Below are 19,828 nucleotides of genomic sequence, written 5' to 3'. Positions count from 1 at the left end.
CATGAAAAGCAATGTGGTCTTACTTTACTTCATATCTTACTGTTCATTCCTACATGAAACCTCTCACTCGCATGACTTTTTTTTTTAGTTGCTTCCCACTGGATCCCAGTCCTGTTACTCATATCTAGCCTTCTGTCCTCTTTTGTTCCCCTCAGAAAATGCAGGATATCTTGCATTCTATTCACCCCCCAGTTTTCAAAGATCTTTACGTCTTATTTATTCAATAACCCCTCAGCCACATGTCGCAACTTCTTCCTTATTTGCATGCAAGTATTGAAAGACCAGACCAAAAAAAAAAAGTGTGGACAAATTCATATTCAAGCGTAGAAGCCTGCACTCAGTAAATAAGAGCATAAGAGTTGATGACATGGATATGGAGTATAACAAATCATTCATTCTAATCACATCTACACAAAGATACCACATATGAAGACATAAAGTCCATTACAACGGTTCACAGCTTTTCTTTTTCCTCAAATTGCTCGATTTATACGTTACCACTATGTACACTATGCACTATGTGCTTTAATACAATGCCGCTTCAACATTTGTGACTGTTAATTACTTGAGTATTACGACTGCTTCACATACAAGTCTCAGAAGGAGTATACAGTGGTGCTTGAAAGCTTGTGTTTAGAATTTTCTACATTTCTGCATAAATATAACCTAAAACATCATCAGAAGACCTAAAAGTAGATAAAGAGAACTTAATTAAACAAATGAGATACAAATATTATACTTGGTCACTTATTTAATGAGTGGTAAAAAGTTATGCAAACTTTTGCTTTCAGTATCTGGTGTGACCCCCCTGTGCAGCAATAACTGAAACTAAACATTTCCGGTAACTGTTGATCAGTCCTGCACACCGGCTTGGAAGGATTTTCGCCCATTCCTCAGTACAGAACACCTTCAACTCTGGGATGTTGATGGGTTTCCTCACATGAACTGCTTGCTTCAGGTCCTTCCACAACATTTCTACTGGATTAAGGTCAGGACTTTGACTTGGCCGTTCCAAAATATTAACTTTTGTTCTTCTTTAATCATTCTTTGGTAGAGCGACTTGTGTGCTGACGGTCCTTGTTTTGCTGCATGACACACTTTCTCTTGAGACAGATGGACAGATGGACAGATGTCCTGACATTTTCCTTTAGAATTCACTGTTATAATTCAGAATTCATTGTTCCACCAATTATGGCCATCAATCATGGCAAATTGTCCAGGCCCAGATGCAGCAAAACAGGCCCAAACCATGGTATCACCACCACCATGTTTCACAGAAGGGATAAGGCTCTTATGCTAGAATGCAGTTTTCCTTTCTCCAAACATAAACCTTCCCATTTAAACCAAAAATTCTATTTTGGTCTCATCTGACCACAAAACATTTTTTCCAATAGCCTTCTGGCTTGTCCATGTGATCTTTAGCGAACTGCAGACGGGCAGCAATGTTCTTTCTGGAGAGCAGTGGCTTTCTCTTTGCAACCTGCTATGCACAGCATTCTTCCTCAGTGTTCTCCTGATGGTGGACTCATGAATATTAATATTAGCCAATGTGGGAGAGGCCTTTAGTTGCTTAGAAGTTACCTTGGCTCCTTTGTGACCTCACGGATTATTACATGCTGCTCTTGGCGTGATCTTTATTGGTCGACAACTCCTTGAGAGAGTAACAATGGTGTTGAATTTCCTCCTTTTGTACACAATCTGACTGTGGATTGGTGGAGTCCAAACTCTTTAGAGATGGTTTTGCAACCTTTTCCGGCCTGATGAGCATCAACAACTCTCATCAAGTCTTCAGAAATCTCATGCGTTTGTTTCCACAATACATTTCCACAAACATGTGTTGTGAAGATCAGATGTTCTTTAAATAAAACAGGGCTCTCCCTCACACCTGATTGTCATCCCACTGATTGAAAACACCTGACTCTAATTTCACCTTCAAATTAACTGCTAATCCTAGAGGTTCACATACTTTTGCCAACTCACAGATATAAAATATTGGATCATTTCCCTTAATAAATAAATGACCAAGTATAATATTTTTGTCTCATTTGTTTAATATGGATCTCTTTGTCTACTTTTAGAATTTTTTGTGAAAATCTGATGATGTTTTAGGTCATATTTATGCAGAAACATAAACTTTTAAAGGGTTCACAAACTTTCAAGCACCACTGTAGATTCAGCAGACAAGTTATATAAGCAATAGCCAGCCAGTATTTGTTTGTTATTTACACACACACAAACACACACACACACACACACACACACACACGCGCACGCACACACACGCACACACGCGCACACACACACACACACACACACACGGCAGAAAATTCAGCATTAATGAACACACCCTTTGTTTACTTATCTGACTCACATCCTGTTCAAGCACATATCCACTCTAAGTCTGTTGTTAAGTAATATCACTGCAACAAACATCTTACAAACATATGGACTTGATCGGTATAACCTGCACATGGTTGTTAGTAAGGGAGATCCAACTTTAATCATGATGCTTCTTGAATACTAATCATAATACTTCATTAAATGAAGTTCAGTTGACTTCATCAACTGTAAACAGCAGTTTCAAGGTCAGGTCAGTGGAAAAGCACTTTCTGTGATTAGCTCACTGTCACTCATTTGTCATTGGTCATCCTTCCTGAAGCAGCTCTGACTGCTGGGAATTGCCTACTAGGCTGACCTAATACAGCAAATCCAAACAACAGGACAGTATTTATCATTCAGACTTTCACAATCAGAGCCTCAATTGTGTCTCTATTTTCCATGAATGACAAGTGAAGCCAAAACCCCCTAAAAAAAAAACTAACCAGAAGAAAAAAAAAAAAAAAAAAAAAATGAACAAAAGAATGAACCAAACCATGTTACTGAAACTCTCCCTGGGACACTGATGTTTCCTTTAAAATGAAATATTTTTAAAAAGCCTTTCAGAGCGTGACATTCATATGAGCCATACAGTATATGGCCAAAAATATGTGGACACCTAACTATCCCAATCATATGTGCTTATTGAATATCACATTTCAGAGTTTGTCCCCCTTTTGCTGTCATAATAAACTCAGTGTGGCTGTAGGGATTTGTGCTCATTCAGCAACAAGAACATTAATGGGTTCGAGCACCGATGTGGGGCAAAGAGACCTGAGCCATAGTCAATATACCAAATCATTTCAAAGGTGTTCAGTGGGGTTGAGGTGGGGGCTCGAGGTCTTCCACATCAACCTTTGCAAACCTTGTCTTCATGAACATTGCTTTGTACACAGGAGTTTAATCATGCTATAGCATGTTTGAGCATGTTTGTTCCAGTGGATTTACTTGCTGTGTGCAGTATTGAACAACATTTCCTGTCTGCCTTGCATAGTGCTGTTAATGATCCAAATATAAAGCATTATTAAGCCATTGGGAAGAAAGAATAAACTGCAAAGTCCACAATAGGGTCATGTCAAGATCAAGAATCCGCTCCGCTTCACCGTTCAGCTAAAAAAACCTCGATAATACTATCGCTGAAGTTAGCAACATGTTTTACAAATATAATCTTGAGAATCTTGAGTAGTATACTGTGGCTAACATTTTGACATTTCACAAACTGTACACAAAATGTAATCATTTGAGGCATATTACTGTACACGGCCAGTTGTAATGTATAAGGCGAGTTGTTATAACACAGTATAACACTGTAAAACAAAGATAAAACATATCAGAACATTTCCATCTTTAATGTAAAAATTGCAACCTGTAACAAATGTCATTGTATTGTAATATTGTATTGTAAAACCAAAGTAACACCTTTCAGAGAAAAAAAAGGTTAAAAAAAACACAACAAAAAGAAAAAAACAAATAAATAAATAATTTCGAATAACCTTTAGTGTAAAGGTAAGTTTAAGTGTGCACACCCTTTTCTAACTGTGTATGTGGGTGTGTTAAGAATCAACCAATCAAGCTCATGTGAAATAATAGTTAGTACACACCTGTCTTCAACTTAAGTGACTATTAACTCCAAATAAATCTCAGCTGTTCTTGTAGGATTTTTCTGTCATCTTCTTGCTTGCATTCGACTGCAAGAGCCATTCATTCAGTGGTGTGAACACTTAAGCAATTAGGTTATTCTAAGTTTTTCTTTTCTCTGAAATGTGTCAGTTTGGTTTTCAATGGCAGTGCACGGGTTGTAATTTTAACATTAAAAGGTGGATATTTTTTTACATCTCAATATCCTGCTGTTTTAACAGGGAGTGGAGATTTTTTTTTATCCATTGTATGAGCTAAACTACTTCCTGAAACTTAATCACAAATAGCCTTTCAAAGCCTTTTCCACAGAACTCGAACACAAGACCAAGACAGTAAACATTAGCTTGATAACTGGATTGACCTTTTGGTATACGAGTTTGCACATACCTCTCGGAGGCGGAGCTGAAAACTCTTTCCTTCATGGTAGCAGTTATAGGTTTTTAAAAGGGACAACAGCTCTGACCTTAAATAAGGATAAAAAAAACAAACAAATAAACAAGCAGTCTGAATTTAGGACAGCACAACAGAGATGCTCAAAATAAAGATCTGAACTCAGAGTTGAACTCACTTTGAAATGACTTTCTCTTCATTCACTCTGACAAAGGGGATCTGAGCAGGATTCATGATGGGAGATTTCCGTTATCTTCTCAACTAGATGGAGTGAGTGAGAGACAGATCATTTAATCAAAGCATAGAAAAAAACAAAGACAACAAAGATTCATTGTTTAGCTAAAACACTGCCGTGGTGTTCCATTCAGTGGCTTCAGGAGCTGGATCAAGTGAAAGTAAATGCCAGAGATTAAGGAGGGGGAAAAAACCTCTTGGAGTTTACACCTTTAGTCATGTCACAACAAGCAAGCTTGAACAGGCATGTCTTGACATTTCACCTCAGAGGTTGTTTTTTTTTTTTAAACTGATCTCCAAGATCACTCATCCAAATACAAAAAGGTCTAGATTACAGCTGCAAAGATTAGTCAGAATAATCAGTTAAGTGGAGCAGCACTGTGTCACAAACCTGTTTTCAGGCCCAACATTCTTAATGCAGATGTACAGAACACACACACACACACACACACACACACACAAAAAACAGATCAACTGACTTCACATGATTCTTGCTTAGAAAATGGAGCAGTCAGACTGAACTCAGTAAGAAAAAATGTTTTATGTTGTTTCTAGTTCATGTGAAGGTGACAGATACAACACAAGTAAAAAAAAAAAAAAAAAAGAAATAAATGAAGAAAGAAAAAAGGAATAAATGAAACGCTGATAAGTCAACTCCAAACAGTAAATGTCTGTTATAATGCTGCATACGAAAAGCAAACATGCCTTTCATAAGATCACATCAGTGTACACAAGGATTAAAAGTAAGCACACCCGAAAACTTGGTGATTGAAATTAATATACTAAAACAGTTGGGGTGGGCCAATCTGGCAAAATTATAATTTTTTCAGGATGGATCACGCTTCCCGGTATTATCGTGTTCATTTTTCAGTCTTTTTTTTTTTAAGCCTATTTTGCAAGTTACTGAACAGAACAAATGAATTAAATTCCCTACTGATGAAAATATACAGCTTTACAAGGAAACTCAAAGCAAATAGCATAGTACAACAGAGACCACTTCAGCCAAAGTACCTTTTCAAACTAATTTGAAATAAAGTACACTTCCCAACCAAACGTAAACCGTTAGTTCTAAAATAAAACACTCTAGCAGATTAAGCAAATAAATCAAGTACATAAAATACACATCACCATGACTACTAATGTGTTCAGTATTTAAAAGTGCAATAAATGTAAAGGTGATTGACAGATGAGTGAATATTTGATATATAAATACTGAATACATGAGTTACATTTTTTGTTCAGCATTTAAAAATAAGCTATTCATGTTTCATTGTTTTGGTTTTTATTGCACTTCTCTGTAACGTTCTGTGTACACCTGAGAAATGACTCAGTAAGTCCGGTTCATACGGAAGTCCAGAAAGGCCATGCAACTTTTTTTCTTCTTGTGCTCTCAAGATAAAAAAAGTTGTTTTTTCAAGATCATGACTTATTTTATATGAGAAAATTCATTATTAGGCATAAATACTATACCAGTGAGCACCTTAAGAGAAAGTACAGTGGTAGAATTCCGACATCACAGCCTTGAGGTTGCAGGTTTGATCATGTGCTCAGGTGACTGTGTGGCGATTGACTATATTTTTTCCCAAATTTCCCAGCCTTATTTTTACAAATTGGGATCAGCCACTTGAGAAGGTAGTGAACACTATAGTGATCCTGAACAGGTGCTCAGTTACACTGCCAGTCAATTTGAGGGACTAGTCTGCATCCATAGTTACTTAGTTCGTTGTTTGTTTTTGATCCCTAAGGGGAAATTTGGGAAAAATGTAGTTGAACATCACACAGTCACCTGAGCTCAGGATCAAACCCAGAACCTCAAAGCTATAAGGCCATAATTCTACCACTGTACCAGCTACTTTTTGTTAAGGTGCTCCCTGATGTATTATATATATGCCCAGTAATGCATTTCGACATTTTTCTGACATCAAGTCGTGATCTTGAGAAAACAACTTTTGTTATCATGAGATCGCAAGAAAAATAAGTCGTTATCTTGAGAAAACCACCTCTGTTATCTTGAGATCAGAAAAAAAGGAAAGAAAGCCTTTCTGGACTTCCGTTCAATCAACTATTTTTAGAAGTTAAAAACCCACTTTTAAAAACCCACTTTTTCGATCGTTTCGACAGGTATTTTAGCCTTGGTATGGTACAATGTCAATGTATCAGTGATGTCTTTCCAGCATGAATAGAATTAACACTAGTAGTGCTTTTTACAAACACATTTGCTTACTTCAGCGCATGTTATCTGGATATCAACACACTCTCTGGGGTGCTTTCTTGGTGGTTATACAAGTTGGTCATGTTTCCTGAATGTACCCATCTTGCCTTTGCATTATTTTGCAAACGGCTGTTGTGTGTGCCATGACAGTTGGGTAAAATCCAATAGTTCCATATATCTGATGTTGAATTTTTTAGGCAGCAACTCCTCAGTGTTGTCAGCCGTGCTGCCTCTGTATGTTCCCAAACGAAACAAAGAGGAAATTTAAACCTACTCTTAGTTATTGTTGGTTTGTTTGTGTGTCTGTCAGGTAAAATGTGAGCTGGATTAGTGAATAGAGTAGAAAGATGGTGCTGTTTTTACAGTGTGGTGTCCCCATCACTATACTGGGGAAATAGACCCCACACAGACCAGAGGGTAAGCACCCCCTGCTGACCTCACTAATACCACTTCCAGCAGTAACCTTAGTTTTCCCCAGGTGGTCTCCCATCCAGGTACTGGCCAGGCTCAACAGTGCTTTGCTTCATTAGGAAATCACACAAGAACAGCAGGGAGATATGGCTCTGGCATAGTACCTAGCAATTTATCTCTGCCATTTAAGTAGATTAAAATATTATTTCTTGATTCATTCTTATGAATAACTGATAATAAAAATATAAATGTTTTGCATCTCTAATCTAGATTCTCGTAGTCTATAGACATAGGCCTCTTTTAAAAATAGATGTCATTGCTCCCGTTTTCAAGGCTGCCAAGAACAATCCCATTTCTTATAAATCCCTGTAGTTTATCTGAATAGTGAAGGAATTTCCAGGGAGTGGCAAAAGTGCTGGGAAATCCCATTCGCAGTATTTAAAAGCAAGAGAGCAAAATTCTGGCAGTGTTACAATGAAGTCCACACTACACACTTTCCCTGCTCTTCTGGTTCTGGGAATCTGTATCCATTTCACAGGTGAGTTTCACACAGCTTTTTGAAACTTATATTATATTAAGAAAAAGGCTTTTAGGATATCTTGTAAATATGTAACCAATCCATTTGTAATGAATTAAAATATTCATTATATTGATTATAGCTATTTCAGAAAAGACCAAAAGCTATAAGAAATGTAATTATGGCATGTTTCTTTAATGCAGTTCAGAGGGCAGAGAGTCAGTATGTTCCGAACCGCTGCGTCTGTCTAAAGTCCAGCAACGGAGTCTGGGGACCATTTTCAGATTTTACAGTCACCTTAAAAAGACCTGGCTGTATGAGAGATGAGATCATGTGAGTAACACTGGCCCGAGATTAATCCAACGTTTGTTCAGATTACCTATTTAGTGCTCCTCTGAATCTTAAAATCTGTGTTTTGTAATGTAGAGTGATTCTGAAGAAGGACAACCGAAAAGTGTGTCTAAGTCCTCATGGACGTCAAGGCAAAAGACTGTTGAAATGCTGGCACAGGTAAGCATACACCAAGTAAACACAGCGCCTTGCATAAGTATTCACCCTCCATAAAGCTCTCTACATTTTTTAGTGCTATAACCTGTAAATTGTGGAACACAAGCTCAGGACACGAATCCTTGTGCAAACATATTTTGTACTTTCCATGCTCTATTATTTAAGTGATTCATTGCCTTGATTTCTTTTAAAGAAAACTGGCGGAGGGTAAAAATGGGAAGACATGCATGGGAAGACTCAGACCACGGCGTCAGAAGAAGCAGCGTGCCAAATCAAAGACAATCAAAAGATAAACAGTGCCACACCAGGACCTTCGACAGATTCAGTAGTCTGTACAAGCTATTTGTAGCAGTGTGGCTGTTGACAAAGTGTATATGAAGGGCTGGCCCCATTCATAACTAGGTTACCATACAGCAGCACTCCTAAGATTTACTCCTATGCATTGGATCACAGTCTTTGCTGCATAATCCAGTGAAAAGGTCGTGTTTCATTACCAGTTTTAGTAGGATTTATGAAAGCAGTCAAACATATTTTGCACATTGTTTATACTTTTTAAAAAAAATAATGTTATTACATTTTTTCACTAAGTTTTATAATAAATTTAAAAACTTAAGCAAAAGAGTCTTGTTTATTTTTTCTAACTTCATTATTAATGCATGCATTTCACAACAAATAATCAACAGTGCGTGAAGAACTGGTTATAATGTAATAATCTTCCAGCTTCTGAAAGCTCGGACCATACTACTGTTTGCTAATTCATTAATGTATTCATTTTCAGTTACGGATTTATCCAGGTCGGACTTGTTCAAAGGCTGTAATACACTTGTAGTGTATTACACCCTGGATGGGACTCTAGTCTATCGCAGGGCATCACACATATGTTCACACATTCTGGCAATTTAGAGTAACCAATCCACCTATTGGCATGACTTTGGGAAGACAAACTGCTCATACACTGACCAGAGAAGCTGTCTCACTCTCCACAATTCTATTTTCTGGGTCACAGTAATTTTGCCATCATTTTACTGCTTTTGTTATTGCTGCCTGGTGTTTTGAAAACTGACTTGAAAAAAATATTTCATCTCTAACAGCATGACACAACAGGATATACTACATATAGCAGAGTATGTAACTGTGATTTAGTTACCTTAAAATACCTTAAACCTATTATGGTTTTTCAAATATTACCTTTCATGTAATGTGTTATATAGCTGTTTGTGAATGTAAGAAAGACTGCAAAGTTTCAAAAATCTAAGCGCACGACAAACTGAGTTACTGACTTATTATAGTTATTGAGTTATTGAAGGAAGCGATTCTGAACAGCTGAAACGAGTCGTCAGTAATTCCAGACTTACTTCTGTTGGGAAATTATATCAGATTAAAGAAAATGGAAAATAGAAAAATTAAAAAGGAAAACCCTCCTTTTCTAGACCTGAAAAAACTAAGTGTCGAAGGGGCCCGAGCAAGGTGAGCCTGCAGGGATAGATAAGAAAATTTGTGCATATGTAAAATAGACATGCCCACACACACTCAAACGCAGACAGAAAAAGAATTTTGAAAACTTTGTTTAGTTAAATAAAAACACATAAAAGAATTACTTTTTAACAATCATGGGTTTTACACATGATCTTGGGGGATACATCATTTTATAGTTAACTGTCCAGGGGCTACTGGGAGGCTGTGTACCATATGATATATGCGTATCTTTTCTTTATGAAAGGCACAGTAAAGTATGTTTGGGAAAAAGTATTTATCTTTTTCCTCTTAATGGGAGGTCCAGGGTTCTGCCTAGAAGAACCAGGGTAGATGGTTTTGGATCATACATTTAGATGAAAGGATAACATTAAAAGACATAAAAAATGAAACATATAAAGCACCCGCCCAGAACACAGTAGAGGAAAAAAGACAGGTGTGCAGAATTGTGATAAGGGCACTCCCTATAGGTACATGGATGCTATAACTGTATATAAGACACATTGTAAACGATTGTATGTTGTTGCATGTTTCACTTTGAGTGAGGCGTGTAACCCTGGGCTCAGCTGGGTTCATTTTGCTGTCTTGCTGACTGCTGAATAAACCTGCTTCTTCTGAATCCAGTCTCCACGAGTTCTGCTATGTTATTTCTCCAAAAATACAAGTCAGATTTGCTTAATTAAGGTTATAGTTTAAGTTTGTGAGCTAGCAGGGCCAGTGCAGGCTGAAGTGGCCCAAAATTTCCTGCATTGAATTGGCGAGCCCCAGCCAGGAGGTTCAACGGGAGCTCCGAATCCCGACGGGGGGGACCGGCTCCGCCATCCAGACCAGACAACTTTGGCGAACTATAGAACAAGGTAAGAAGACACCTGTTAAATCAAAGTCTCTGCTATAGTTTTGTATGGTCTGTGAAGGGGGGAAGGCCCCGCTTTGGGATGGATCAGTTCCGTTACCTTCTTAAAAAGAACCTAGTAAATTAGAAATTTGGAAGTTAAAAAAGTGTGTTTGCATGATATTAAGACTGGATTAGGATGAAGGTATAAACAATTGCAAATGCGTCTGTGAAAAGCATAGATGGGTACATTGTAATGAAGTTTATGTGCACATCTATGTTTAATAACAGATTATAACTTTTACTCATGGATACCGCCTTTCGCCCTTACGAAATTATAAAATAAAATATAAAATAAGGAAGAAAGGGACTGTTACGGGTGAGTAGAAAGTAAACTCCGTCTATGGATACCACTGAATTGCTATTAACTATTAAGTGATAATTGGTGGATAGTTATTAATTAATAGTTGATTGATTCGGGACTGCACGGGTAGACAGGAGGAATTATATAATAAAAGTATTTTGGGAAAACCCCGTCTATGGATACCTCTGAATTGTTATTAATTATTAAGTGATAATTGGTAATTAGTTATTAATTGATAATTGATTGGTTGGGGACTGCACGGGTGGACAGGGGGAATTACCTAAGTATTTTGGGAAGCCCACGGATACCGCTGAATTGTTATTAATTATTAAATGATAATCGGTAATTAATTATTAATTAATAGTTGATTGATTCGGGACTGCACGGGTGGGTCACACAATGAATATTGTGTTATGAATATGGAAGTTATGAATATTGAAGTTACGAATATCATGTCATGAATATTGTGTTTCGAGCAGGGTGTTTTGAGCATAGTATTATGAACGAATGTAGTGTCTGAGTATTGTGTTTTGGATACAGTGTTTAGAGTATAGCACTCCGAAAAATGGAGTTGTGAGTATTGTGAGGTTTTAATGTTGGTTTTGGAAGAAGTTATAAGTATTAACTTATTTCCTCCTGAGATATTGCCGTGTTGTGTAAACGGTGCCAGGTGCAAGTGTTGCTCGGGGTAGGAAAAGTTTGGGTTTAGAAAAAGGGAAAAAAAGAGATACAGAAATTTTGGTCCGATGATAGGAGGTGGAGCTGTGTGAAAGAGAGAGTGAATGTGGATGAATGTTATTGCAGTGTTGTATAAAGTCCGCAAATATCGCTGTACAAAGTCCATAGACCATGTTTTATGAATAATGTTGTATAAAACCGGAAGATTATGCTATGCAAAATTCATAAATAATATTGTATAGATCAGTAGATGTATAAGTTTGTAGATAATATATTGTATAAACTTGTAAATAAAATTGCATAGATCCACTGTGGTCAACCTAAGGTGGTAGGAACACTAATAGGCTTCGTTAAAATAAAATAAAATAAAATTATATATATATATATCCATCCATCCATCTTCTACCGCTTACTCCTTCTTCAGGGTCGCGGGGGAACCTGGAGCCTATCCCAGGGAGCATCAGGCACAAGGCAGGGTACACCCTGGACCCTGGACAGGGTGCCAGTCCATTGCAGGGCACAATCACATACACACTCACACACCCATCCATACACTACAGGCACACCAATCAGCCTACCATGCATGTCTTTGGACCGGGGGAGGAAACCAGAGTACCCAGAGGAAACCCCCACAGCACGGGGAGAACATGCAAACTACGCACACACATGGCCCTGGTGGGAATCGAGCCCCAGACCCTGGAGGTGTGAGATGAACATGCTAACCACTAAGCCACCGTGCGCCCCCTATATAAGTGTATATATATATATATATAAGTATATATATATATATAAGTATATATATATATATAAGTATATATATATATATATAAGTATATATATATATATAAGTATATATATATATATATATATATATATATATATATATATAAGTATATATATATATATATATATAAGTATATATATATATATAAGTATATATATATATATATATATATATACTTATATATATACATATATATATGTGTATATATATATACTTATATATATATACTTATATATATATATATATAAGTATATATATATATATATATATAAGTATATATATATATATATATATAAATATATATAAGTATATATAAGTATATATATATATATATATATATATATAAGTATATATATATATAAGTATATATATATATATATATATATATATATATAAGTAAGTAAGTAAGTAAGTAAGTATAGAAATAAGTATAGAGTATAGAAATAAATGAATAAGTATAGTAATAAGTATAGAAATAAATGAATAAATAAATAAAAATATTAAGTAAGGAGTTTTTATGGGTTGGTTGCCCAGCAGGGAGCTCTAACCCCGCCCCTTTCCCATCCACCGGTTGAACACACAGAGAAAGCCACCAGTGTCCTGACTAATCATATGCCAAAACTGCGGTAATAAAATAATTTATATATCTGTTTAATGTGTAATGTTTTTACAAGGTGATCCCAGTTTAGATCTAAGAATACATGCTTATTTGACTTCATATAAGGAATTAGATACTTAGGCGGAATTAAAGTGGAAAAAGCTAAGTTGCAATGTGATAGTGGAAGATAGGGGAATAGGTTCACGGTTAATAATAAAGTAATCGAATTCATCTAGCTCAGCACATTATTTGAATAAATCCTAAGTGTACTAAGTTCAATAAGCCAGTTTAGCACTCTTAAAGATTTGCTATAAAAGTTAAAAGGATTTTGAAAAGCAATCCTGTAAAAAGTTTATGATTAAATGTGTAGTTATAAAAGTGTGTTTAGTTGCTAAATCCAATAGCAAAACAGAGAGTGTTGATTCTGAGAGCTGCTGTGACCCAGATGCAGAGACTCGGTCCCGGATAAGCAATCTGTAGAATAAATGGCTAATTCTCACCCTCACACACTTTTTATTTTTTAGTTCCACATTATTGGGATTATTATACATTAAATACCATTGGGGTTTGTAAACTTTAGGTTAGCATACACAATGGATCATTCTAGAATGGAGGAAGTTGGCCTTCTACTGGTAGCAATATTCAGAAAAGCTATTAAAAAAGGAAATAATTAAAATTTGCAGATTGGATCTTTACTTTTGTGGACATCAGTTTAGAAATCATTATTGCTACTTGAGCATATATGAGTAAAAAACATATCAATTGCATGACAGCTGCTTTTCTTTTGATTTCAGCAGCACATTAAATTATAAGGATTAAAATCAATGAATGAGAGAGTGCATCAAGCTATAGTGTAAACAAGGGGAATTAGTAATCATTGTTGGAAAGAGTGATTCTATATAGATGAGGGAAAGATAAGACAGTAGCTAACAGAGTGGAAAAATAACAAGTCCCTGATGTAAATATCTAGATTACAGAATATAGCAGAAATGGAAGAAGAGTGGCCATACGTAAATTGGAATTGGGTTGTAGGAGTAAACTGCAGAATATATCTAGGCTATTGGAGTCCTGACTAGATGAGTCTTGTTACCAGTTTTCCGAAAGTATACGGTGTTAGGCTGCCTATTGGTAGGCTAGTGGAATGCTTCCTAAGAAGAGGGGTAGACATAAATTTAGGGGAGCATAAATTAATTGTAGAAGCAAGAGGGACAAGAACGCATTTTTAGGGAGAGCTGGTATGAGGATTATTACGAAAATGCTTCTTTAACTGAAGAAAAAGAAAAGTCATTATTTACAAAGCATAACACAACTCACTAACTTAAAGGAGGTGAGTATAGAGTGATCATATGTTAAATGGGAGGCTATAGTGAGAAGAAACTGGAAAAGTCCTTTCTGGGTGACGCACTTGTGAAACTAGCAGAGTCAGATCAATTACATTGGGTAATGATACCAATAGGAGTACATGTAAACGCTTACCTACAACTGGGATATGAAAGGTAAAGAAGTAACTGGAAGAGAGTTAAATAACCCTGAAATTGATATATTTACAGAAACTGAACAAAAATTTAAATCATGTTTGTGTCATGTTTATGAAGGGTCTGAGTTCTTTTTTGAGTGTAGTACAGGCAACTTGATTGTCTGGTGGTTTAGGTGCAAGTAAGGAGCAAGTAAGAGGTTCAGAATTTAAGTGGATAAAGTTGGACTATAAAGGCGAATGAAAGGGAATACTAACACATTTTTGGAGATAGAATCAATATGAGGATTTATTATGGCAAATATCTCCTTTAATCAAAGAAACAAAAGACAGAGTATAACATAATTTAGCAATCTAGAAGAAGTGAGTGAAGTGAGTGTAAGTCATGCTGTAGCCAGTATAAAGGAGCATCCACAAAACTAATATATTAAATCTGTGGGAATTGATGGGGTTCCAGTTCAGTATCCATGTGTAACCCCACTGCATGTTACAGTAAATCACCTGATGATTATTTACCTTTTAATTTACTGGACTTTGATTTGATACATAAAGTGAACATGTCACTCACACTAATGATGGGCTTTGAAGTTGTGTGTTCCCAGTTGTCTGTCTCCTGTTTTCAAATCTGACAGCAATGGTGGCATCCCTCATCCTGAACTCGCTAACATATCTGGCACATTATGGGCTATATGGACAGTACAGGTAAAATTTATACCGCATTAAGCTAAATTGAAACATACTCATAGTCATAGTAAACAATACCATCCATCCTCAGAAATGGAGGAAGGAATACGCCCAGTTATTCAGGCATTAGTTCAGCAAGGTGTGACTGTGTTAATAATTCCAATATAATTATAGCACACATATTAATCAATGTTTAAGGCTGGTATAAGAGGATAGCATCTTACAAAGAATTTCTAAAATCAATTAATTAGTCATCCCCATAATTCCATTAGTGCCTGATGTCCCTACTGTAACCGCTTCTGTTGTTAACCTGTGTTAGCCTGCATGAGAAAGCACAAGGCCATTGTTCACCTTAGCATTCCAAAATCAACAATACGCCTGGGTGCGTCTCCCTCAGGGGTCCGGACTCCCTGCGATCTTCTCCTCTGTGGTCAGAGACTCCCTCGAATTTCTCACGCTTCCAAGACCAACAGGACATCATTGGGGTCATTCTCCGCCCCATACCACACAACAAATTCTAAGCTGTTCCTGATAAAAATCCTGAGAGCTGGAAGTCCTAAGAAAAAACCTGAGATTGAATGGACTTATGGCATGAAAGCTACCTTCTGAAAGCTTATGCCCTGAACCTATACTGTGGCTGTCTACATACAACAAAGACTTTCACTTATGCAACAAATATTCAAAGAGAGCAAAGGCTGCCGAAGAGAATGCCGTACAGCAGAAACGACAGCAGAGGAATAAGAGGTAGCTGGAGGTCAACGCAGAAAAAGATGAGACTGGCGTGATGGACAGTCTACTAGAAGCACTGAAATCCGGAGCAGAGACCAAAGGAAGAGGTTGAGGCTGCAGCAGGGGTCTTGGCTAGGGTGGGGGCACTTTCAGGCCTTTAGCTTATTTATTAAAAAAAAAAATAAAAAATTTGAGTTGGTGGCACAAACATTTTTAGCGTGTCCGTGCCATGGCTGTAGCTGCTCTCTTAGTGCAGACCACTGGGAAAATTGCTCACTCTCGCACATTAATCTCATACTCATCACACCAGGTCACTGTCATTTTGACTTACAGCCGCATGTAACACATGACAGCTTAACATAAACCAGGTCATGAGGTTATTCGTTGTGCCATTTAAAATTTAACTATCAAACCTACTAGTGTGCCTAACACAGCTATTGAAGGGCTCTATTGCCTAAATTAATTCTATTGAGCCAGCCACTGAGAGCACACATGATTGCCTAGTCGAAATTCATATTTCTTCAAGCCTACGTTTGAACTTTTCAGATTTTCCATCTGGAAAATTTTGCATTTGAAATTTCACAAAAACATTATGAGCACCTCTGCTCTGTCCAATTGGCTGAATTAAAAGCTATCACTATTAAGTGCTAATTGGTTAAGAGTAGAATTATTAATATGTATATTGACTCTGCTCATGCCCATGAAGTGTGTCACCTGTTTGGAGCTGTTTGGAAGAAAAGAGGTGTTAGAAAAAGTGATTGTACACCCATTCAACATGCTAAACAAATAGTTCAATTTATTTCTGCCATGAAACATCCTAGGCAGTTAGCAACCATTAAATGTCAGGCACATGAAAAAGGCAATGACCACATTGTTAAGGATAACAATGCTTGAAATGGTCAAGTCAGCAGGGACAAATTGCAGTTCTGTAAAGAAGAAGTAGAATATTTGGGCAGGATTTTGCATGGAACAAGTATATTTCCAGCCCCGAGCCATGTAGAAGCCAAAAGAACCGCCTCAAAACCTCAGACGGTAAAACAAATGCTTTCTTTTCTGGGAATAGTGGGCTATAGTCGACAATGGATCTGTGACTTTGCACTAAAAACGGCTCCCTTGCGAGGTTTAATATGAGCAGCAAGACAGGATAAAGAAAATGCATACCTTGATTGGACACCAGAGGCGTTGGCAGCATTTGAAAAGTTAAAAAGTGATCTTTGTTCTGCGCCAGCTTTGGCTGGGCCTGATTATAGTAAGCCTTTCCATTTGTATGTCTCTGAAAAACAGAGATTTTCTAATGCTATGTTAACTCAGCAGCAAGGTCCGGGGAAACAGCCCATCGCCTACTTTAGCACAACCTTTGATAATGTGGAACAGGGGATGCCTCCATGTTATCGTGGATTAGCAGCAGCAGCTTTTGCGTATCAAAAGGCATCTGCAATTACTATGGGTCACCCAACTATTTTATACACCACCCACGCTCTACACGCACTTTTGACAAGCCCAGCATTTGTAATAACTCATGCATGTAAGACAGGATATGATGTAATACTCTCTGCACCAGAGTTAACTATTCAAAGGTGTCAGACAGTAAATCCGGCAGATAGGATGGTAACGCCGTTGGAGGGTGAGCCGCATGATTGTGGTATAGTTTGTGGGTGATTCTTGATGAAAGACCCATAGTTTGTGGGTGATTCTTACAGACCATATCTCAGCAACTGCAAGGTCCTGTAGGTTCATCCTTTACAACATCAAGAAAATCCGACCCTACATCACCGAACAGGCTACACAGATACTAGTCCAGGCTCTTGTTATCTCTAAACTGGACTACTGCAACTCACTGCTTTCAGGCCTCCCAGCCAGCTCCATCAAACCCCTTCAGATGATTCAGAATGCTGCAGCAGGCCTCGTCTTCAACCAGCCCAAGAGAACCCATGTCACACCCCTCTTCATCTCCCTCCACTGGCTTCCTGTAGCTGCCCGCATCAAATTCAAGGCCTTGATGCTCACCTACAAGACCTTGTCAGGAACAGCACCCTCCTACCTCAACTCTCTCCTGAAGGCCTACGTTCCCTTTCGCAATCTGCAATCGATTAGCGACCGACGTTTAGCAGTTCCAACTCAGCGTGGCGCAAAGTCCCTTTCCAGAACCTTCACGCTAACTGTTCCTCAGTGGTGGAATGCACTTCCAATCTCAATCCGGACCGCAGAATCTCTCACCATCTTCAAAAACAGCTAAAGACCCTCCTCTTCCGTGAACACCTAACCAACTCATAATAATAATAATAATAATAATAATAAATTAATTTTAAAAAATTGCACTTACACCTCTACTCTGTGCACTTTGCTTCTTCTGGAACTCAATTAATGGATCTTGTATGGTAGCACTACTTGTATTGTTCTCTGCTTGATATATCGCTTTGCTTGTATTATAAAAACGTCCGTTTGATAAAAACGCCCGCTAAGTGAATAAATGTAATGTAAATGTAGTTTCTAATAAGTACTTGAAGGCACGACAAGACCTCGAAAATCAACCATTGCCGCAGTCGTCTTTGACATTATTTGTAGATGGGTCGTGTTTTAGAGGGACGGACGGAAACTTGGCAGGTTATGCAATCGTGGCTCCAAATCCAGATCTTTCTTCATTCAATGTTGTTCAAGCCATGTCTGTCAGTCAACCCTGCTCTGCCCAATTGGCAGAGCTTAAGGCTTTAACAGCAGCCTGTACATTAGAACGGAAATCCTGTACTATTTATACTGACTCAGCATATGCATATGGGGTGTGCCATTTATACGGACCAATTTGGGTAGAGCTTAGTTTTAATAGAGCAGATGGCTCGCCTGTAACTCATGGTCAAGCCATTTCAGAGCTATTACATGCTATAACATACCATCCAAATTGGCTATTAAGTGTACTGCGCATGAAGCGGATGGCTCATTTGTCGCTAAAGGGAACGCAGCAGTGGATGACGCTGCTAAGCGGGCAGCGCTGCAGTGTACTGACATTATGCCAGCCTTGGTACCGGAAGAAACGCCTCCACCAGAATAAAATTTAACGTCCTTAGCAGAAACGCAAAACGCAGCCTCACACCAGGAAATCACGCGTTGGGAAGAAATGGGAGCAGGGAAGCATATTAAATCCGGACTCTGGCGTGGGCCAGGAGGGCATTTTGTAGCACCTCTGTCCTTACTTCCCATTTTAATTAGGACTGCGCATGGTTTAGACCATTGCGCAAGGGGGGAAGTGGTAAAAAGACTCAAAATGGACTGATGGATTCCATTTTGGAACCCTATGATTGATCACATGTTGGCAAGTTGTGAATTATGTGCACAACATAACATTAGGAGAAGTTTGACCGCTCCAATAGGACACATTCCGCAGCCAGATGGACCATTTAGATACCTGATCATTGATTTTGTGGATATGACAGAGAGGAGAGAAAGAAAAAGGTATATCTTGGTGGTAGTGGACAGGTTCAGTAGATGGGTGGAAGCGCACCCTGCAGTACATGCTGATGCAGATACAGTAGTAAAGTTTCTGTGTAGAGAAGTCATACCTTGGTTTGGAATTCCAGATAAACTTAGTTCAGACAACGGTGCACATTTTGTGAACAAGGTAGCTCAGAAAGTGTCGCAGGTACTACGGATAAAGCATAGGTTTGGATGTGTGTATCGTCTGCAATCACAGGGAATGGTGGAAAGAGCTAATGGGACACTGAAAGCAAAATTAGCTAAAATCTGCACAGATACTAAATTGACTTGGGTACAAGCATTGCCATTGGCCTTAATGAGCATGCGTATGCAAACAAACCATATTACACATCTAACCCCACATGAGATTCTTACAGGCCGACCGATGCCGGTGCCATAACTAAGAGGACCCTACAAAGGGCCCTCACTTGAACAGCCGGAAGGAGAACTTGCATGCTA

General features: G+C 37.9%; 2 protein-coding genes across 2 annotated transcripts in view; one reads left to right on the top strand and one right to left on the bottom strand.

Annotated features, from left to right (window-relative positions):
- rassf4a (Ras association domain family member 4a) overlaps nucleotides 1-19,828 on the bottom strand; it is a 44,674-nt gene that overhangs the window by 18,088 nt on the left and 6,758 nt on the right. The window contains exons 2-3 of the mRNA XM_053621278.1: nucleotides 4,583-4,665; nucleotides 4,402-4,477 (exon numbers count right to left, since the gene is read on the bottom strand). Of these exons, the coding sequence (XP_053477253.1) occupies nucleotides 4,402-4,477; nucleotides 4,583-4,638 (132 nt within the window). The 5' untranslated portion in view covers nucleotides 4,639-4,665. The remainder of the gene's footprint in view (nucleotides 1-4,401; nucleotides 4,478-4,582; nucleotides 4,666-19,828) is intronic.
- Nucleotides 7,611-9,356, top strand: LOC128605639 (C-X-C motif chemokine 9). Its single transcript, XM_053621280.1, has 4 exons — nucleotides 7,611-7,799; nucleotides 7,982-8,111; nucleotides 8,205-8,288; nucleotides 8,479-9,356. The coding sequence occupies exons 1-4, from the start codon at nucleotides 7,736-7,738 to the stop codon at nucleotides 8,576-8,578; spliced, it is 378 nt and encodes a 125-aa protein (XP_053477255.1). The 5' UTR covers nucleotides 7,611-7,735; the 3' UTR covers nucleotides 8,579-9,356.

This window comes from Ictalurus furcatus, chromosome 3 (assembly GCF_023375685.1).
Source record: "Ictalurus furcatus strain D&B chromosome 3, Billie_1.0, whole genome shotgun sequence".
Taxonomy (NCBI): Eukaryota; Metazoa; Chordata; class Actinopteri; order Siluriformes; family Ictaluridae; genus Ictalurus; species Ictalurus furcatus.
Note: the sequence above shows the minus strand (reverse complement) of the source record. Positions and strands in the feature narration are given on the sequence as shown.